This window comes from Odocoileus virginianus, chromosome 3 (genome assembly GCF_023699985.2).
Source record: "Odocoileus virginianus isolate 20LAN1187 ecotype Illinois chromosome 3, Ovbor_1.2, whole genome shotgun sequence".
Lineage (NCBI taxonomy): Eukaryota > Metazoa > Chordata > Mammalia > Artiodactyla > Cervidae > Odocoileus > Odocoileus virginianus.
In genome coordinates this window covers 31659256-31682065 of record NC_069676.1, presented here as the reverse complement: position 1 = coordinate 31682065, position 22810 = coordinate 31659256, and the positions used below count along the sequence as shown (strand labels likewise).

The window sequence follows — 22810 nt, the reverse complement described above, 5'->3', positions numbered from 1 at the left end:
TGGAAGTTGTAAATGGAAGAATTAAGATACCTTGTTTTGTGGTCAGATATGTACTTTGAGATAGATTGAAAGATCTAGAATACCTGGATTTATGCATGAATTTGAAGACTGAAGTGCTTATCATTATAGTAAATATTTTATGTTAGTTTAAAAACCAGGTGGTCACAGTTGGGCATTTGAGATAGAACCTTAAAATATTGCTGGGAAAAAGTTAAAAATAATATTTGCACATAATAAATACCATCTATACAGGAAATACAAAGTTAACCTCCCTTCACATCTATTCCACCCTAGTCTTCCTCCTCAGAAGGTAACCAGTCTAATTAATCTTTGTGTATTTTGAGATATTCTTTTGTTTGTTTGTTTTGCTGCACCAGATCTTCATTGCAGCATGAAAACGCTTAGTTGGCATGCGGGATCTAGTTCCCTGACCAGGGATTGAATCCAGGCCCTCTGTATTGAAAGGGCAGAGTCTTAGCCCCTGGACCACCAGGGAAGTCTGGAGATATTCTTAAACATAAATTAAGCACAACCTATATCCATATAACACACTGTATTTGCAGTATTACATTCTTCAAGAAACATAGAATGAATACAGTCCATTAGTTACTTGAATCAAAGTGAGAAGTACTTTGATAAGTTAAAAGTGCGGAGATACCTGTGGTAGGAATAAAGTGTATTTGCCTATTTTTTTTTTCAGTTTTATTTGGTTAATAACAGTCCCAGCACTAAAAGAATCGATGAGTCGAGAAAATGTAAATGCGAGAATATTGAATGATTTTTATTGAAAATTATATTATTACCTTATCAAAAAAGATATATTGTCAGTGCTTATAGTATCCAGAGGAAGCTCTGAGGTCAGTGGAATAATTTTGAAAGTCTTTGTGAGTAAAGGACAGTATTTGAGAATAAAGAAAGCTTGAATTCTCACTTTAATAGAAAAGGCTGAGGTATTATGGAAAAAGAAATCCTAAGTTACAATGTAGCATCTTCTTAACTACCTTACAATAAGGAAAACTCAAACCTTTCTTCAGATTGTAGGTCCCCAAGAAAAGTTCATACATTTAGGGCAAATCAAATAAAAATAATAACTTTAGGAACTATATTAGATTCTGTGGAGAATTTCTTTCCTTAAATTGGGTCTGTCAGAATGACCTTTCTGCAAGGCCCAATTCAGATTTGGCTTCACTTATTTGTTCCTCAGTAGAAATAGATACAGGAAAGAAGTTCATAATAGTATGTTCTCTTAGTTCTATCTCTTATACCCTCTCCATGATTATTTCTCCTGACAGTGTTGTGTGTCCACCTGGCAGCAATGGGATTGGCAGTACAGTCCCTCAAGGCTTTTATTGTGTGTGGTGCCGTATAGGAACTGGAGATCGAGTAATGATCAAAGCATTATTGATCTTTGCTCATATGAAGCTTATAACCAGATAGGAGATAGATAAATACTAATTAAACAATTATACTAATGAACATATAGTTATAAACAGAGCTCTTGAATTAGATAATATCCATCAACTCTTAGAAACACTTCCAATAGATGGGGTGGGGAAAGATTCATTTATCCTTTCCTTTATCCCCTTTAATACTGTTTCTGTTGGTGTCCAGCAATAGACAGTGTTTGAACAAATAATTCAAATTATTTCCTATTTTTAAAAATCAGCAGATTTGTTCTGGAGAAAATTATTAACCTTCCCTGAATCTATTCCAGCCTGTATTGTTCAGCAGACACCAGCATGATTTAGATTTGGACTTTAATAATAGACAAATCTTTCTTTACCTCTATTAAGTAAGAATTGTCATTTTTTACAATTTACTCTGAATTTGTACTTCAATGTACTTCACTTAGCAATGATTTCAAAAGTAATACCAAGGGACCAGATTTTGCTTTGTTTTTTAGCTGAGTTGGCTTGTCTTGAATGATTTTCTTGAACATAAGAAGGGAACCTTAGTTTCATACGATCTGATTTCAATCTTGATGCTAATAAATAAACAGTATATATCGCAGTATCTATTTTAGGATTAGATAGGTAAGTTATGAAAAAAGTTAATATGTCAGTCTCTTAAAGAAAGTTGTTGCTATTGAGGTAAACATATCACTGTTTCCTTTGACAACTTGATGACATTTTTAATGGTAGATCAGGTTAGAATATGTTTCTAACAAGTTTCTGTATAAATTAAGAACACTATTAACATGTTTACAAATTATAGACATGTTTCTTTATGAGAACATTTTATAATTGTATAAAAATACATATGTGTGTGTATATAAGTAAGTTATGGTATGTGACTTAGAATGTATACTTTTCTGTCCTTTACAATAAGTATATTAAATACACCATTTAAGTGTGTTTTTTCATTAGTAATAATTGTGGCAACCATTATATTGTGAGTCTTAGAGATTAAATAAAATGTGTTTTATGTGCTAGCATGATAGAAATTATAATTTTGATTTTTTCTTGTTGTTCTTTGTAGACATTCCACTTCTTCCTTCTATTACCTCTCTGAGTCTAAGTGAAAATGAAGAGAAGAGTGGACCTTTTGTCGTACACTGGCTAAACAATAAAGAGTTGCATTTTTCTTTGTCCATGGAAGTCTTTTTGCAACAACTTAGAAAAAGTTTTGAGCAACCATCTTCTGAGACCAGTGTAGAAGATTCTAATCAGGCAGATGTAAAATCTGATGAAGGTAAAGCTTTAAGAAGGGTAAAAACTATGACGTTTTGTTTAAAATAATGAAGATTTTTATATAGGGTAGCACCAGCTACTGTTAGAAATAACCTTCAGATTTCAGTGGCATAATGCACATTTGACTAGCTCATATAATAATCCAGTATAGATGTTTTTGTTCCAGTGTCTTACTTCCTGATGATGATGTAGGGATTTAGAATTCTCCATACTTACGCTTCTGTGGGCCACTAGGGTCTTGCTGCTCAGAGGACTATCTGCAGACTAGTAGCATCGGCATTGTTAGGAATGCACAATCTCATGCTCCACCTCGGGCTGCTAAACAAGAATCTGCAATTTAGTGAAATTCCCAAATGAGTTGTATGTATATTAAAGTTTGAGAAACAGTGCACTTAGGGCTTAAGCTCTACATTCAGCTTCTATTTGTTCAGCCTCAGTCCAGTAGAGAGAGAGAAATCAAAAGTGTTTTTTAAATTACAAATTTACATGTTCCCTTTAAAAAAAATTAAACAGTACCATCATGTACAAAGTTTCCATATTGTTAAATTTGATGAGCATTCTTCCAGATTTTATTTTTTTCTATGCTCATGCAAGTATGTATAAAGGTAATTTCTTTTTAATTGTACTATGGGATTTCATTTTTAAATGAACATAGTGTTCTGTTGCTTGCTTAAATTCAGTATTCAGCACTTTTCTTGCTCATTATTTTTCACATTTCCTGAGTCAGGAGACTCAAAAGAAAACTTAAGCATTTTCTTTGTTGATAGACATTTTAATTGATTTCAGTTGTTTCTCACTATATATTCTGATAATGGTACAATCACGCGTCTCTTCATCTTTGTGTGAATTTTTCTATAAGGTGGATCCCTAGATAGGGAATTAGCATATTGTGTAAGCATTTTTAAATTTCAATAACTTTTGCCAAATTGCACCCCCCCCCAGTAATGTTTTACAAGTTTATGCTCCCTTTAAGTAAGTAAGTGTTAATCGCTCAGTTGTGTCTGACTCTTTGTGCCCCCTTTACCTATTTTCTAGTCAGTATTAGTCCTTCTACTGATAATCCAGTGACTCAGCCCTTTGGGCCTTCTGATTACTGAGTTAAGTCCAGTGGCCTTATATTCCTGGAGTAAAATTAGTTTTAAAGGGAACCCCATTTCCTATTTATATGAAAACTTATGTTTTTCATTTTGAATGCATTTGTAAAGGTAGATTAAGAATGCATTTCTTAATTTAGAGTAGTAGCTTGATTGTATTTATATGGTTCATGAACTCTTTTGCTTATAGAGATCGATGACAGTGTTGATGATCTGAAAATAAATCATGAAAAGAAGGAATTGGGTGGTGATAAATTGGTACCAAATTCAAGTTTTGCACCATTGCCATCATCTGCCATTGATCATCAGATTGAAGTACTTCTGTCTGAATGGAGTAAAAATGCAGACATGCTATTCAGTATTCATCCCATGGATGGTTCTTTGCTGGTTTGGCATGTGGATTGGCTGGACGAATACCAGCCTGGTATGTTTCGTCAAGTACAGGTATTATTTTTATGATCTCTGGAGAGCTGCTTTTTGTTAAATGTGGGTACTGTTTTGTAAAACCTCTTTATATAGTTTCATGCCTTCTAATGCTCATGTTCTTAATTCCAGGTGTCCTTTGTTTCCAGAATTCCTGTAGCTTTTCCCACAGGTGATGCAAACTCTCTCTGTAAAAGCATAGTGATGTATGCCTGTACCAAGAATGTTGACTTGGCTATTCAGCAAGGGAAACAAAAACCTTCCAGCCTGACACGTTCCACGTCAATGCTTATCTCTTCTGGTCACAGTAAATCAACTAATAGTTTAAAATTAAGTATTTTTACCCCTAATGTTATGATGATTTCAAAGCATGCTGATGGCTCCCTGAATCAATGGCTTGTCAGTTTTGCCGAAGAATCTGCCTTTTCTACAGTTCTCAGTATTTCCCACAAATCCAGATATTGTGGTCATCGTTTTCATCTAAATGATTTAGCTTGTCACTCAGTATTACCATTATTATTGACAACGTCACACCATAATGCGTTAAGGACACCAGATGTTGATAACCAAAAGCAACCTGATGATGCTGTGAATATTGAAGAATGTTCTTTGGCACAAGAGAATAAAAGCACTATTGACATGGCCTTTCAGGATCCCAATGCAGTTTACAGTGAGCTTATTCTTTGGAGAGTTGATCCAGTTGGGCCATTGTCTTTCTCTGGAGGTGTTTCTGAGCTTGCCCGGATTAATTCTCTTCACGTTTCTGCATTTTCCAATGTGGCATGGCTGCCCACTCTTATACCCAGTTATTGTCTAGGTAAGCATTCTGATTTTTACTTAAGAACTTTTAGATTTTCTGGCATTGTTGCTTAACGGTTAAATTTTAAATGTTTTTTAAACACATCTAGGTGCATATTGCAACTCTCCTAGTGCGTGCTTTGTAGCAAGTGATGGACAGTATCTGAGATTATATGAAGCAGTTATTGATGCCAAAAAGCTTCTATATGAGCTTTCCAATCCTGAAATTTCTGTAAGTAAATGACTTTTGAAACTAAGAATAAAATATGATGTTTTTTAAATAGTTAATTTATACTTATTGAGCAATTTCTAAGATTGTAATATAAAATTTATAATTGAATGTATTTTTAGTTATTTTTTGCACATTTACATCATAGCCTTAGTGATGGTCTTATAGTGATCCCAATCCCTTAAAAAGAAGCCATGTCTTTCATTCATTCTAAAAGTAGAATCTAATGTTCAACAATATGTAGTACTTCCTTTTGTTGTTCAGCTGCAAGTCATGTCTGACTCCTTTGTAACCTCATGGGCTGTGCAGGCTCCGCAGTGTGTGGGATTTCTAGCAGGAATACTGGAGTGGGTTGCCATTTCCTTCTCCAGGGGATCTTCCCAACCCATATCTCCTGCATTGGCAGACAGAGTCTTTACCACTGAGCCACCAGGGAAGTCCCATAGTGCTTCCTGGCTCGGATATATATGGGGACTTCTGACAGTATATTGCTGAATCATGTTGGTTCATCTGTAGGTTATTTCTGAAGAGGGGAGGCTGAAATAAGAGTGGCATTTTAATCTTAAGAGAAAAAAAAGCCTTCAGTTTGGTTGCACTACAGGCAGGAGTTCTTTCGATATCATTGCAAAGCTTTTGTCTTAAAATAGAAGGCACTTCCTCCTGTTCCTAACTGATAGCAAACCCCCATCTGCATTGCCTTAGCACCTCCAGCAAGCCAGTATTTCCATTCTTTTGGTTTAGGTGTTTTTAAGTATGCCTTGAGGTAACTTTCAGCCATACTGAACTTGTTTATGAGATTCAAGCTGTCTCCTCAACTACCAATTTATGTCTGTTAATGCTCTGGTTACAGAATTGCGCAGGTTAACAGTGGTCTGCTCCCATCTTTTTTTTTTCTCCCCTAAGTTATTTTACAGAAGACAAAGTTTTTTTAAAAAACATGTAGTGTTATAGTAGCAACATATTTCTTGAGGGCCATCTATTTTTCAGGAATTGTTTTTAAGTGCTGGGAATTTAGATGTAAACAAAACAGACCAAAATCTCAGCTTACATCCAGTGAAGGAATATAGAAAAAAGTCAAAATATATTAATAAATACTTTGGAGAGAAACAATGTTGCAGAAGTAGTAGGGAGTGCCAAGTAAGGTGCTGGTCAGGGAAGGCCTCACAGAAGTGGTGCAGTTTGAGCAAAGACCTGAAGGAGATGAGGGAGCTGCCTGTGTGGATATTTAGAGGGAAAAGCATTTCAGGAAAGCCAGGGTAAAGATCCTCAGACCAGAGCATGTTTGGTAGGTAAGGATCATCAAGGAGGCTGTTGTGGCTGGTGTAGGATAAATGAGGTGGAAAGCAATCAAAAATAAAGTTAAAAAGTTAGCCTGGCCTTTGCAGTAAAAGACCTCATAAGCCATTGTAGTTACTTTGAATTTTACTCTTAATGACATAGAAACTGGTGTAAAGAATGACAGTGTTATGATCTGACTTAGGCTTTAAAATATCACTCTGTTTGCTATATAGATTAGACATGGGAAGCCGAAGTGTTATCAGAGAGACCAATTCAGGAAGCTATTACAGTAGTTTAGGAAAGAGTGAAAGGGGTTTAGAATGGTAGCAAGTGGTGTGATAATAAAGAGGATAACAGTTGGTCAAATCTGGATGTGTTTTGAACATTGACTATAAGGATTGGACTGGATATGGGGTTAGTGTGAGAAAAAGAGGATGACTCCTAAGGTTTGCCTTGAGATGTGAAGAATGTGTAAATAGGTTTTGAGGTGCAGGGAGGACTCAAGAGCCTGACTTTGGATGTGTTGATTTTGAAATGCCTGTTTGATATCCAAGAGATCTAGTAGGCTAGTGTCTGGAGTTTAGAGGGAGGCCTCGTCCGAAGATAGAGAATAAGTACCTGTTAGAATATAAAGTTGTGATGCTGAATGAGATCTGTGAGGGAGAGGCTATAGTTGGAAAGTAGAAATGATAGGAAGATTGTACCCTGGGGCATTCCATTGTTAAAAGTGGAGTGAGTGTGGTGTATAAAGGAAGCCAAAATGAAGACATTTCCAGGAGGAAGAAATAATCAACAGATTCATATGCTGATAGATCAGGCATGATGAAGATTGAATTTAACCATATGACCTTGACAAGAGCAGTCAGGAGATGATGTGGCTCAAGAAATCACTGTTTATAAATAGTATGTTAACTTGTTTATTTAGCTTTGTTTGTCAAAGTTAATGCCCAGAAGCTTTGATTCTTGGAACATTTCCATGAGATTGAAGTCAGTCTTTCATAGTTAAAAATATAAAACACTTTTTCTCGTAAACGATTACCAAACATTGCTTTTGTTTTTCTCTGCACCAACTGAGCTATATAACTCTGTTCATTTCTTTGTAATTGCCTGGTAAAATCCCAGAATGTTTATAATAAAAGGGACTTGTGGACTTACTTAGTCTCACCTGAACTTATTTAGTGTTTGTCTGTTATAATTCAAATTTTACATCATTTTTTATTGTTTTTTAAATTTAATTGTTTAATAAAGGAGATATCCATTTTTTCAAAAACAGAAATATGTTGGTGAAGTGTTTAACATCGTAAGTCAACAGTCAACAGCCAGGCCAGGATGCATTATCGCATTAGATCCCATTACCAAACTTGTAAGTATTATTTTTCTGGCCACTTAGCTTTAATAAATAGTATGTATGTCAACTTATGTTGGTATTTGCTTACATTCAGCAAGGCAGAAAAACCCAACTGCTTCATGTTTTTCAAGAAGACTTCATTTTGAATAATCTTGAGAAGAAAAGACTGGGAAAAGACAGAATATTATCTGATGCAGGTAAAGAAGAATTTTTTATGTAATGAGATATAAAATGTACAGTATGTTAGGCAGTTAATAAAGATAAGTTGATATAGTGTTTCATGTCTGAGTTTAAATTTTTCATATGTACATTTGTGATAATATTTATCATAAATATCAGTATCTTTTTATTCTTAACAAGGCAATAATAATGAAAAAATTAAAGGAGTTTGTCAGTTATGGTATTTTAAAATACTTGAATTAATTAATCTATATTTAGCCATGCTGCCTGGCCTGCAGGGTCTTAGTTCCTCAACTAGGGATCAAACCCAGACCCTTGGCAGTTAGAGTGCAGGGCCCTAACCACAGGATTTCCAGGGAACTCACATAAATTATGTTTTCAAAAAAGTATCATAGACATGTTCTTTATCATTAATGTGTGAGTGCTCTTTGCATGGGAGGAGTCCTGCCCTAACAATTTGAATGATACTGGCACCTGTCCCTTTAAAAATCTACAAGTTAAAGCATTAGCTACAAACTTAAAACTTATATAGGTGGTTTTAATTAATACTTTTATAATTAAGCAGTTTTTTAAATAATATTAAATTCATCCTCCTAGTATTAGCTGTTATTTTAAATAAAAACAGGAAAATAAAGCTAAAATATCTTGGTTATTAGTTTTGATTACAGAGCCAAACCAAACTCAAAAATAACTTTACTTTAACTGTACAGTGTGTGCCTGTTGCTCTAAAAGTCTATTATCAAGACTCAAGTTATAATAATAACTGCATTCTGTATTTGTTTCAGGTTATTTTTATTGTACATCATTTCTTTACCCTTTTTCCATTTTTTTTCTCCTTTGAGAAGTACCTTTTTGAATTCTACACCTTTATGTTGAATGTCTAATTTCTTACCACTGCTTAGTCTTCTATCATTTTCCCTGAGAATTTTGAACTTTGCAAAAATGTTTGTAGTGCTTTTGTAACCTTTAAATACAATGATGGTGCTGAAAATGAGAAATATAGATGTAAAGGGTTATTTATATCAACAGAATGTTCTTGTTTTTCATTTTTCATATTAAAATGTTAATAGCTGTCTATGTTAATAGTGAAATATATCATTAATACCAACAGGCAGCTCACCTAATGGATTTTCTGAAAAATTCTACCTAATTGTAATAGAGTGCACCCAAGACAACCGTTCATTGTTACACATGTGGAATTTGCATTTAAAATCCATTCCTGTCTCGTTGGGTGAGTTTTTTTTTCCTATTAGTAGACTTAGATTAACAAAGTATGTATAGCTAGATTGGTGGATATTTTTTTAAGCTGTTTTTTATTGACAGGATAATTGTAGTTCATTCTGTTAATTAAGGAAAAAACAGTTTCTCAGTTTTCTTGTCATAAAGAATCATAGGAATATGTTTACATTTTTATCTTTTATAAGGCAATTTTGGATTATAAAATGTAGCAATTTTAATGTTTACAGGAGTTCCCTCCCAGTTTTTTTTTTTTTTATGTTTTATAGATGAAAAAGTAGATACAAAAATATCTGAAGCAGCTTGGCAGCCAGAAGAACATTATTCTTCTTCTCCAGAGAAGATCCTATCCCCCTTTTCACAGAAGTATCAGGCTTGCAGAGCAAATCTCCAGAGTACCAGCAAGTTGACTCTGTCTTCAGAAATGGTTTATAGCCAAGAGTTGCATTTGCCAGAAGGAGTTGAGATAATAAGTGTTAAGCCATCAGCAGGTGTGTAAATTTTGTAAAAAGAGACTGATAAATTTGGCAGTGCATGAAGGTTTACTGTGTATTTAAAAATAGGTGCAACTCCCACTTTTTAAATTCACACAGAAGCAGAAATGGAAAGAATACCTTTCAATACCCTCAATTAAAAATTTAAAATTTCTCATTATGTTTTCAGATTACTCTGGCGTTTGTCAGCCAGTTATGGTCTTAAATATTGATTTCCTAGACAAATTTTTATTATCCTTTTGTAAAGACGAAGTGAAAGTTTCCAGGGCAGACTGAATGGAGTTGCACCTTATTTGCCAACTGATAATATTGGTAATGGCGGCCAGGAGCTCTGTACTGTGAAGGACTCTTAAGTGTGTAGTTCCTGATAAATATTTATCATCCTCATTCTTAGGGCAGTGGTTCTCAAAATGTGGTCCCCAGACCAGCAGCATCAGCATTGTTTGGGAAGTTGTTAAAAATAAAAATTCTTGGGTCATACCCTAGACTTACTGAATCATAAACTCTGGGGTGGGACCCAGCAGTCTTGTTTTGACAAACCTTCAGGTCATTCCAGTGTACAGAATTTCAAGGTATCAAGGGTATCATGAAAACCAAGACAAAGATCCATCTTTTTAATCACCTAGTTCTTTCATTTTCATAGTCACAGTGTGGATTTTTGGTCTTCTTTACTTATCTTATCACTTTTGTCTAGTTACTTTGAATGCGCTTCAGTTTGCCATGTAATCAAGCACTTAATCTTTTGTAATTGGTGAAGTTAGCAGGAGTATTACAGTGTCATGATAAATTTTTTTAAACATTGTGTAATTTTTTGGGGGGGTATATTTTAATAAAAGAGGCATCAGTGCAAGGAAAGTTAAAGTTTGAAAAAAATGGCTTTTGTACTGATGCAATTTTAAGAGCTGTTATCCTTAGCCAAAACAGTATACTCTTCACTACTTAACTCTAATAAAAATTTTTAATAGAAAATGTAAGAGAAACTGAAGATGTTTCTAAAAATAATCTTTGGTGCACATTGAGTTTAGAAGAAAAAAGTCCTAGAGCAGGAGAAGAAATTTCTTTTGTTTGACAAAAACAGTAGCGTATGATAAAAGCTTTTTTTCTAGTCTTAACAGTTTTTTTTTTAAACTGAGACTTTTGGGAAGGGCTGGCTTCCTTGGTAGCTCAGCAGTAGAGAATCCACCTGCAGTGCAGGAAATACAGGTTAGATCCCTGGGTTAGAAAGATCTCCTGGGGAAGGAAACAGCATTCCAGGATTCTTGCCTAGGAAGTCCAATGGACAGAGGAGCCTGGTAGGCTACAGTCCATGGGGCTTCAAGAGTCAGACACACTTAGCAGTGACTCAACCACCACTAAACTCCTTATTATCTGTTTAGCTCAGAGAGACTCCTGGACAATGTTTTGTGTCCTTTTGCGGTGCTGCTAAGTCCTTGAGGGCTTTAAAACAACTTACTAACAATATGTTGAAATATGCTTTTAAAATATAATAAATGTTCCATATAACATCTACATTATGATTTTATATTTAATAGTGAAGGATAGGGCTTGACAAACTGTGGGTCACCTACTTGTTTCTACTTGGAACATAACCACACCTGCTTGTCTGCTTTTGTGTAAGGCGGCTTTTGTTCTACAGTGGCAGAGTCGAGTAGCTGCAGCAGAGACTCTGTGACTGGCAGAGCCTAGGTATACTTTGGCCCTTTAAGAAAAGTTTGCCAACGCTTGATTCAGGAAATTGTGTATTTAATTACATTAAACCCAAGCAAATGTATGTCCCACCTGGGAATCTTCTCAGTATCATTTCCTTGAAATACAGCTTCAGTCATGGAAGGCCCTTTTAGTACTTAAATAATTGTCAGCCATTCACACAATTATATTAAAAAATAGAGAAGTAGCCAGTGAATATTGATGAATTTTTTTAAATGTATTGATATCTTTAAAATTAGATTTATAATAATATATAATGCTAGTAAAGAGCTGTGAACAGAATGCTGGATTGAAAACCAGGACTAGAATTTAGGTTTTCTAATTCTGCCTTAGTCTAGCTATTTTGTATAGGCATAAGATACACATCTAGTCAAAGAGTCCTTAGCTGTAAATTATCTGAGTTCTCTTTTGGCTCAAGGTTTTGATAGTAATGTCATTTTTGTATACCATTTTGATGTCATTAAAAGCTGCTTACTGATCTTGTTGATCCTTAAGCTAAATGTTGGCTGTCATGTTGTTAAGGCTAGTTCATGCAAAAAACTAAAACCTTTAGTACAAGAAGAGAGATGTATTGAACCAAATTCAACATTTTATTAATGGATTGTTTTGACATCACTTGACATTTTGTTAATGGGTTATTTTTATTTTAGGACATCTGAGTTCTTCTTCCATATATCCCATATGCAGTGCACCTTATTTACTGGCAACTTCATGCTCAGATGAGAAAGTGAGATTCTGGAGATGTAGAGTAACAGATGGAGAATCTGCCACATCAAAGAATGGAGAAACAGATCTTACATACATTTGGGAAGAATGGCCATTACTAATTGAAGATGGACTACAGAGCAATAGCAGTATAACTGTACCTGGTAGGCCTATAGAAGTCAGCTGTGCACACACAAATCGTTTAGCAGTAGCATATAAGCAGCCTATGTCTAATAGTAGATCTTCTCAGGACTTTGTGATGCATGTAAGTATTTTTGAATGTGAGTCTACAGGAGGTTCATGTTGGGTCCTTGAGCAGACAATTCATTTAGATGAGTTAAATACAGTGTTGGATTCTGGCATTAGTATTGATAGCAATTTAGTGGCCTATAATAAGCAAGAGGTCTATTTATCTAGTAAAGAAAGTGTCACATCAAACACAAAGCATTTAGTTCACTTAGATTGGATGTCTAGAGAGGATGGTTCTCATATTCTGACTGTAGGAATTGGATCAAAACTTTTTATGTATGGACCCCTGTCTGGCAAAGTACAGGAACAGACTGGTAAGGAAAGCCTGGCGTTTCCTCTCTGGGAAAGTACTAAAGTTGTGCCCCTTTCTCAGTTTGTACTGTTACGAAGTGTGGACTTGGTTTCTTCTGTAGAAGGCTCTCCACCTTTCCCTGTTTCCTTATCTTGGGTCCGAGATGGCATCCTGGTGGTAGGAATGGATTGTGAAATGCATGTGTATTCCCAGTGGCAGCCATCTTCTAAACAAGAACCTGTTACAACAGATTCATATAATGGGAGCACTCCATCTATAACGAGTTTAATAAAACAGAGTAACTCATCAAGTTCTGGATTACATCCTCCAAAGAAAACTCTGACTCGATCCATGACCAGTCTTGCACAGAAGATCTGTGGGAAGAAAACTGCTCTTGATCCTTCTGTGGATATGGAAGATTCGGGTCTTTTTGAAGCAGCTCATGTTCTTTCCCCAACTTTACCTCAGTACCATCCTTTGCAACTTCTGGAACTCATGGATCTTGGCAAAGTTCGGAGAGCAAAGGCCATCTTGTCACATCTTGTCAAGTGCATTGCCGGGGAAGTCGTGGCTCTGAATGAAGCCGAATCTAATCATGAGCGCCGCCTTAGGTCTCTCACCATCAGCGCTAGTGGAAGTACTACTAGAGACCCCCAGGCATTCAACAAAAGTGAAAATACAGACTACACAGAAATTGATTCCGTCCCTCCACTTCCTTTATATGCCTTACTTGCAGCAGATGATGATAGCTGTTACTCATCCTTAGAGAAACCTAGTAATCAGAGTACCTTAAATAACTCAAACCAGTTGTCAAAAGAAAATTATGATGAGCTTTTTCAGATTCCAGCTTTAGTGACTGATCGTCATGTGTTAGAGACAGATGAAGAAAATACAGAGCCTGTGGTTATTGACCTTTCACAATACAGTCCAACTTACTTTGGTCCTGAGCATGCTCAGGTGCTTTCTGGCCACTTACTTCATTCTAGTTTACCAGGACTCAGCCGGATGGAGCAGATGTCTTTGATGGCTTTAGCAGATACAATTGCAACTACCAGCACTGATATTGGAGAAAGCAGAGACCGAAGCCAAGGTAAAACTAAATTGGATACAGGATTAGAGGAAAAACTGATGATAATATTTTTATTTATTTTTTCACAGAAAATAATCTTAAATAATTTTTGTAAAAATGATCACCATAAAGGTTTGTTACATCATCATCATTGCCTTCACAATAGTTTTAACTTGAATATATGTTCTTTATCCCATAAGTTACAGTACTCTGAGAAAGTGCACAGAGATTCATTATGCCAATTCATTTTTAGCTGTCTACTTAATAACAAAAATCCAGTGATCCATTGTTTTTGAGTTTAGTAAAAGTTAACAGTCTTAATAAATATCTTAGATACCCCAAAATAAAAAGTGTTTTCTTTATTTCTCACATCATGGCAATTCACTATTAATTTGGGTTTTTGAATATTGAGGTTTTTAAAAACTAACATTAATGTACACGCCTTCCTTGAATAACAAACAGGCCTACTAAAATTAGGTCTTCCCCTCACTCAGCATTTTTTATTTTTAATTTCCTGAGTTATGAACAAAATTTATAAAATTCCCATCAGATTTCAAGTAAGATCTGAAATTAGCAGTCTAGCCTTAAGTACCAGATATAGGTCAGTAGGATGCACACTTTGAACTTTGCTTGAAAGGAAAATGTGGGGTAATTTTAAGAAAAAAGAATAACAATAATAAAAATTAAAACTTTAAGAAAAATTGGTTGTGAGTTACAATATTAAATATTACTAGTAGATATTATTTCTTGATCTGACTATTTTACAACTGTTTGTTTTTCTACGTGTAAAGTAAAAATCAGGTCCTGCTACCATGTAGCCATTTCTTCTAGTGTTAACAGTTACTGGATGGGGCATATGACTTGGATCAGTGTGGAAAATATTGTACCATGTACCACAGAGGTTAAAGTTTTTTAAAATTCTGTCAGATTTTAGTTTAAATATTCATGTCAGAGGAGATTATATTATTAAAAAAATATCAGAGATCCTGAGTCAATTTGTTCTCTTTATTAGTTTTTTAATTATTTAACTATACAGCTTTTCCTGTAATGTATAATTATATAGGAAAAAAGAAAGATAATATTTAGATTGATCGCTTTTGTCAGTTTCACAATGTTTTACCCTGTGTTTGGTGCCATGACATGCCTTGCTTGCCAGAATTATTAACACTTACTTGTGTTTTGCTCTTGAGATAGGTTTTTATAGGTAAAAATACTTTTTTTTTCTGTTTTATAGGTGGAGAAACTCTTGATGAATGTGGCTTAAAATTTCTTCTGGCTGTTCGACTTCATACTTTTCTTACAACTTCTCTTCCAGCTTATCGAGCTCAACTCCTTCGCCAAGGTGATTTGGTAGTAATCTAATAAAAGGAAGTAAGCCAAGTGAAAGAGAGGTTTAAAAACATTTAAGTTTTCTTTGTCTGGATATGATCATGACAAGTTTGATACATTCTGAATTTCCTTAATTTGTGTTAAAAACATTGGCTTTCACCTCATCTTCTTTGCTTTAAAATACTGAAATTTTTTTTGTAGATTTAGTGAAGAAATGGATTTTGGACAATTGAATATTATATCATATGTTTTCAAATGCATTATACATTATAGGCCATTTAGTATTGTTTCATTCTCTTTAATTTCTTTAAATTTTCTTTATTCTCCTTTTTGATTGACATCCATCTAAATTCATTTTCCCCCCAAATTTGAGATAATTTGAATAGAGAACTGATATATACTCAATTTTAATTGTTTTACAAAGAAAGAATACAGAACATAGAAAAGAAAAATCTTTCTACTCCCAAAACTGCTATTAACATTAATATGTATTTCAGATATTAGTTTAATGACATTTCAAATCCTTTTGTATTATTAGTTAGGACTCCAAAGTAACAGAAATGCTTTACTTAAATTTAAGGTAACTTAAACAAAACAAGCATTTATTGAGTCAGTACCCCCAGGTTTAAGAAACAGAGCCAGCTTCTCGGATTTTGGATCTAGAAGTTTAAGCAGTATTGTTGGAACTCTACAGCTTGACCTTTGCTCATTGGTCTCTGTCTCTTGTCTCTTCTCTGCTTCCTCCTCCCTTTCATTTTGCATTTAGTCTTAGAGAAGAGAAGCTAAAATTCTAAGTCAGATATTTATTTATTTATGAAAAATTATTGAACTTGGTTGAGAGATATTAGGGAATCTAAAAATAATTTAGAACAACAGTCCATTCACAGTAGAGATGTTTATTTGTTTTTTATTTACAGTTTCTTTATTTCCAAAGACTTGGGTATTGTGGGCAATTCAGATTCCTTGTCACTGTATATTACATTAAAAATTTGAGTTCATATGTTTGTATACGTCAAAGCCAAATCTTATAATTAACCATTTACTTCATTCAGTAATGCTAAACAAAATGTAATTTGAAGAGACAAAATAGAAACTGAATCATTAACACCACATGTGTGAGCCAATAAATAGATTGAGAGACTTGCTGGTGTAAATGATACTTTATAAATATGAAAGTATCTTATTAATATAGTGATATGAGGTAGTAAAAGTTACTGTGTGCTAGGTGCTATCCCAAATGCTTAAACTATATTTTTTCTTCTAATCCTCACAAGAATGTAATGAGGTAGGTGCCATAGTTATTCACATCTTGTAAATAAGGAAGTTGAGGAATCAGGAGACTAAGTAACTTACCCATAGTTACATAGTTAGTTAGGATGGAGCTGGAATTTAATTTATGCATTTTTGACTCCAGAGTTTTTGCAGTCTTAAATTCTGTTCACCATCTGTACTGTCTTGATGCATTTTTAATTCCATGGAATTAAATCCACATGACACATATTGACCAAAGGAGATCAAACATACTAGAGAATAGAAAGACTCAGCACAGTGGCATTTGTCCATAAGCATTTTTTACCTTTTTTAAAAAATATATTTTAATTATAGACAATACATGCTCATTGTAGAAAATATTGATGTGATCAAGTTATTTGGAGAAGCAAGATAAAAAACCAACACATATTCCCTCCAACCTCAAATATTTAATTGTTACAACTCTGTAAGTCTTACATATAAACTTTTAGGCATTTCTGTTGCAAATATGAGCATTTGTTTCTGATCATAATTATATAGTCATATTTCTTATAAACATTATTTTTTATATTTCTTCAGGCCTCTCTACTAGTCATTTTGCCTGGGCATTTCATTCAGTAGCAGAAGAAGAACTACTGAACATGTTGCCAGCGATGCAAAAAGACGATCCCACGTGGTCTGAACTTAGAGCTATGGGTGTGGGGTGGTGGGTCCGGAATACCCGCATCTTACGCAAGTGCATAGAAAAGGTGAGTGTTTTATTTTGGTGTAAAAATGAAATAATATGTATTGCATGTTTATTGAAATGATATTCCATATTTACTCTCCTGTTACTCTTTAAGCAGTAAAATCCTTTTAAGTAGTCTTTATATTTCAGGATAGCATGTTAATGTAATTTTTAAAAATTTATATTCTAATTCTTAAATTGCTAGTTGATATATTTATTTAGTAGTATATACCTGTCTTTTACAAATAGTATATATGCACATTTAGGAAAATAAAGCCGTACTCAAGAGGTTGTCATGGAAAGCATAGTCCTGTTTCCACCTCTTTGTGACCTTGATTACTTTTGTAATTATAAAAATAAATTTACATATAAATATACATGTGTTCATTCACATTATATTTTTTTAATTTATTGAACATTTAAGTAGAGAATGTATGACAGTTTATACATAAAGGAAAGTATTTGTTTACTTAAAAACTGTTTCTGTGAAATTTTGACCAATACTTTTTTTTTTGACCAGTACTTTGTAATTACAGGTAGCCAAAGCAGCCTTTTATAAAAAGAGTGATCCTTTAGATGCTGCCATTTTTTACCTAGCAATGAAAAAGAAAGCTGTGATTTGGGGATTATATAGGTAGGTGAAAAAACTTCAAAATGGAAAACTTTCCATAAAGAGTATGAAGTAAAGATTTATTGTGCTTGTTAGTGTGGTTCATGTAGATTGTTATTTTTTTTTTATAGCTATTCTTTTTTTTAATATAGCATTAAATAATACAGTCATTAGGCATATTTATTTTGATATTATTCCAATGTTTGAGAAAATGAATGTGACTGATATATTATTACAATGTAGACTAGCCTATTCCAACTAACATAACACCTCGACCTAAACAGGGAAAGAAACGGAGTGAAGGAACAAAAACCCTCTCTGAAAAGGAAGGAAAAATGTTTTTCTCTATATCTTATATCTCTAATGTATGTGGATCTTTATCCTGATGTATGTGTCAGGGAATGAGAATCAGTATTATCTAAATGATAAGAATGAATACAAATAACCAAATAATTATGCATTAGCAAACACCAATTCATTCCATTTCTAATTATGAAACATGATGTAGAAAATAGTAAACTTCATTCAAAACAAGAAAATATTATTGCTGTTTTAATAATACCAACATATTAATATATTTCATTGTCATTAAAAGTAAACTGTAAAATACCAGGGAATGATTTTAATGACTTTTCCCTAATATGTGTAATCATTCATGTAATTTTTCAAGTGATCATTATTACTTGAAATTATATTTGAATAATAAGAAACTATGTTTAGAAAACTAAATAGTGGAAAGTTTTTTTATTTTAAGCTGCTAATTTAGTAAGTGGTAATTATATAATGTGTCATAACCCAAAAAAGACTACCATGGGCTTCTTTGAGATGTCAGCAGCATAGATTGGTGGGGGGAAGGTGAAAACAATGAGTTGGCAGGTGTAGATTTGACTCTCTCCAAGCGAATAGTTAAAATTCAAAACAGGTATTCAAATAAATGAGGGAAATTGAGGTTTGACGGAGGATGGGGGCAAAACAGAAAGCAGTGGGTGCAAAAGATTTGACCAGGTAAATGAATCATGGTAACAACCAATCTTCACATGAAAAAGAATACAATAGCCTCAACTTTGAAGAAGGAGACTTATATCTTTAATTTAGTGAACACCATTAGCATATAATTTCCTTCTTATATGCCTACATAAGGATAAATATGAACTATTCAAAGATATTTTGATTTGTAGATATTGGATAGGTGGCTAGATCTACTTACTGCTTAGTAATACACTAGCATGGTATGGAATTCCATTTTATACCTCAAAAAAATCACAAATTCTTATATTATAGAAATTTGGAGTCTGTCCCAAATAGCTGACACCACAAACATTAAACCTACCAATGCCAAGATTATATAACATTTAAGATGAGGTTGGTTCCTAACTCAAAAATTCAGCTATCATTTCTGGGTACAAAGAGAAAAGCCCAATCTTCTTTTAAAATCTCTAATGGTGGGGCTTCCCTGGTGGTGCAGTGGTTAAGAATCCACCTGCCTATGCAGGGGCCATGGATTCCATATGGGGCAACTAAGCCCGAGTGCCACAACTACTGCCATGAGCTCTAGGGCCCTCAAGCAACAACTGCTGAGACTGTGCGCCCTAGAGCCTGGGGCCTGCAGCTCCTGAGCCCACGCGCTCCAACTGCTGAAGCTGGCATGTGACTCCCAGGCTCTGGAGCACAGGCTCAATAGTTGTGGCACATGGGCTTTGTTGCTCTGTGGCATGCAGGATCTTCCTAGATCAGGGGATCAAACCTGTGTCTCCTGCATTGGCAGACAGACTCTCCACCTCTGAGCTACTAGCTGCAGCTGCTGCTAAGTCGCTTCAGTCGAAGCGTGTCCGACTCTGCGACCCCATAGACGGCAGCCCACCAGGCTCCTCCGTCCCTGGGATTCTCCAGGCAAAGATTGTTAGTTATTTTTGTGTTTAGCAGACTTCATGTGAAAGAAGCCCAGGTGTCTACCAAAGCAAAAGAATGTTGATGAGGTTACATTCGTTTTTTTTTTCAGTTTATCAGTCCAGAAAAACATCTTTTTGCTTATTTTAATAACGTCTTATGATGCTCTGGTAGGACAAAGAACTAAACAGAAACTTCTATCTAGAATGGGGAAGAAGATGAATTGGTGGAGTTTTGAAAATGCATCTATCCTCTGCCATGTCAGGAGCTCTTGGACCAGACTTAACCTTCCAAACCACTCTTTTCCTAAGGGCCCTGACCCCTTTCTTGAGCTAGGGTCATTTAGAATTTTTCTCATTCACTTGTCCTCAGCTAAGCTTGGTGAATGTGATGGCCATAAATAGTTCACTCTTTGTTTGGGATTCAGTCTAGGTGTATCCATATGAACAGTAACCTTTGGTGAAAATCGTGTATCAGTCAGTTTTCTCAGAGACTAGATTTTAGCCTCTGAGAAGTTTTACTTCAGGACAGATTCCTTGGTGATGATTTTTATCATCAAAGTCATTCTCAGCTGGGCAGTTGGGGGTACATACAGGCAATTGATTAAAAGGTAAAGTAGCACAGAATTTAATATAAATTATAAATCTTGTATAGATTTCAAAATAATTTCTCAAACTGCTGCTAATGCAGTTTTCTTTGTAATTTAAAAGAATTTTTTTTTCAGTAATCTCTGGAATTTATGTGAAAAAGTAAATGTTTACCATAAATGTTCTTTTTGCTCAGAAAAGAAACAGATGTGTAGTAATTTATGAACTGGTAATTGTTTCTTTTGAGTTTTAACTTCTAAGTTGCTAACTTCATAAAGTTGGTTCTCATATAGAAACTTTATGTTCCAAAATTTTCATACTTTATTTTTCTTTATAGATCCCAAAAAGACTCCAAGATGACACAGTTTTTTGGACACAATTTTGAGGATGAGAGATGGCGTAAAGCCGCTTTAAAGAATGCTTTTTCTTTGTTAGGAAAACAACGATTTGAACATTCAGCAGCATTTTTTCTATTAGCTGGTTGCCTCAGAGATGCAATTGAGGTATGAGTGATTTTTTTAAAAAAATATCATTGTCATCCTTTTAAGCTCTTTATGGTTTAAATTTTTTTTCTTTTAATTTCAACTTAAGTATAATGGAACTAACACAAGGCTTAATGCATAAAGTAACTGGTATTACTTAATAGTGACTTTAAAATTTTGTCATTTAGCTTGAATGATATTTATACAGAATTAAAATTAACCAGGTTGTGTAGGTTGAGATAGGGAGTTGATCTGCCTCCTAAGAATATTTATGAACAGGTTAAAAAAAGAAAAAATTTGTCCTATCATTTTTAACATGTGTGTGTGTGCTGAGTTGCTTAAGTCATGTGTGAATGTATGGACTGTAACCCACCAGGCTCCTCTGTCCATGGGATTCTCCAGGCAAGAACACTGGAGTGGGTTGCCATTTCCTTCTCCAGGAGATCTTCCCCACCCAGGGATCAAACATGAGTCTCCTGCGTTGCAGGCGGATTCTTTACTGATGAAGCTACTGGGGAAACCTCATCACTTTCAATATATTTGGACCTATATTTGGCTCTGTGTTAGCTGATGAACCTTAGCAAATTTTTAATTGATTATGCCTTAGTAAACCTTATAAAAAGTTATAAATATTTTAAATATAACATTTCTATCTCAAATTGCCCTTTTGCTCAGAGTTTCATACAAATGATTTAAAACAGCTTTTTGATTTGGAAACATTAGTCTGCTGAGGTGGATGGGAAAGAGTGAAAACTCAAGGATAAAACAAAATGTCATTTAAATTGATGTTGGTAAGAATTATTCAGTATTTTTCCGTCAGACTCTTTTTGCAAATATATACTTAGTACTACCTAAACCACCACCACCACTTAGTACTACCAGTTAAACTAGCATAAGTGTTGTCGGGTGGATTTGCTAAAGTAAGCGGCATGTTTTACTTATTGTCCTTGTTCACTAATTTCAGATATTATTAAAGCTTTATGTTCATGTAGTTATTAATGAGTCAGTTTGAGTCTTTTACCTTAAAAAATACCCTTATTTATAAACAGTATTTCTTCTTTTTGAAGGTATGTCTTGAGAAACTGAATGACATTCAGTTGGCTCTTGTAATAGCAAGACTCTATGAGTCTGAATTTGATACATCTGCAACATATAAATCTATTTTACGTAAAAAAATTTTGGGAATTGATTCTCCTGTCAGTGAACTCAATTTGTTGAATATAAATATGCATTATGATCCTTTCCTTCGAAGTATGGCATATTGGATTTTAGAAGATTATAGTAGTGCTCTGGAGACATTAATAAAGCAACCTGTCACAAAGGATGATGGTAAGCTACACTTCTAACATCTTAATTATTAAGAGTTTACCAGGTTCAGAACACACTGTTGGATGCTAAGGATAATGCAAAGCAAATTGAAGACATAAATGATCTAAGACTTTATGGTTTAGTTGGGGACACAGAGTTACGTATACAGTTTATTACCCGCCTCCTGCCCTCCCAGAAAGTCAAATCCTTTGAAAGCCAAGGGCTTTGGATTTTCTGTTTTTATGAAATCAGTGTATTGAACATAGATGTTATCAACATTGAATATAAATGTTTTGAAGAAAATAGTGATATACAGTGAAAGAAAAGTGGCTGGATTTGGACTATAATTTTAATGTTGACTAGATAGGACTGAATTGGAGATGGAATTTAAAGGGAATGAGAGTCAAATTTAACCCCTGAATTTTTAGTTTGAGCAGTGGGTAAATGATATTGGGAAGGCTAGGAGCAGTTCTTAGGGAGTGTTGCTTTAGATAGAAAAGGCTTCTCAGATAAGGTGACCTTTGACATCAAATCTAATTGAAATGAGTGAGTAATCAGCCAGTGCAGACATCTGAGTAAAGAGTGATTTTTAGGCCAAGGGCACAGTAAATAAAAAGGCCTTGAGGCAAGATTATTTACGTGTAAGTGGCAATATAATATAGGCCTTTGGATATAATGTTCTAGATTCACAGGTTGGAGTTGGGACTAGAAATAGTGATGTGCAGGTTATCCCATAGAGGTAATATTTAAAGCCATGGGGCTGTAGGTGTTCAACCAGGGAATGTAGATAGAGAAGAAGTCAAGTACTGAACTCTTGGACACTCAGCATTTCAAAGC

The 22810-nt window shown here is 34.5% G+C and overlaps 1 protein-coding gene across 7 annotated transcripts in view; it reads left to right on the top strand.

The window, feature by feature from the left end:
- The window catches only part of DMXL1 (Dmx like 1), a 125010-nt gene that overhangs the window by 37192 nt on the left and 65008 nt on the right, over window positions 1-22810 (top strand). For all 7 annotated transcript variants that reach the window (XM_070465133.1, XM_070465132.1, XM_070465131.1 and 4 more), the window contains exons 10-23: window positions 2479-2691; window positions 3975-4228; window positions 4340-5024; window positions 5116-5237; window positions 7786-7875; window positions 7955-8057; window positions 9152-9271; window positions 9546-9767; window positions 12128-13813; window positions 15027-15134; window positions 16952-17121; window positions 17636-17733; window positions 20521-20686; window positions 21733-21994. In XM_070465133.1, the coding sequence (XP_070321234.1) occupies window positions 2479-2691; window positions 3975-4228; window positions 4340-5024; window positions 5116-5237; window positions 7786-7875; window positions 7955-8057; window positions 9152-9271; window positions 9546-9767; window positions 12128-13813; window positions 15027-15134; window positions 16952-17121; window positions 17636-17733; window positions 20521-20686; window positions 21733-21994 (4299 nt within the window). The remainder of the gene's footprint in view (window positions 1-2478; window positions 2692-3974; window positions 4229-4339; window positions 5025-5115; window positions 5238-7785; window positions 7876-7954; window positions 8058-9151; window positions 9272-9545; window positions 9768-12127; window positions 13814-15026; window positions 15135-16951; window positions 17122-17635; window positions 17734-20520; window positions 20687-21732; window positions 21995-22810) is intronic.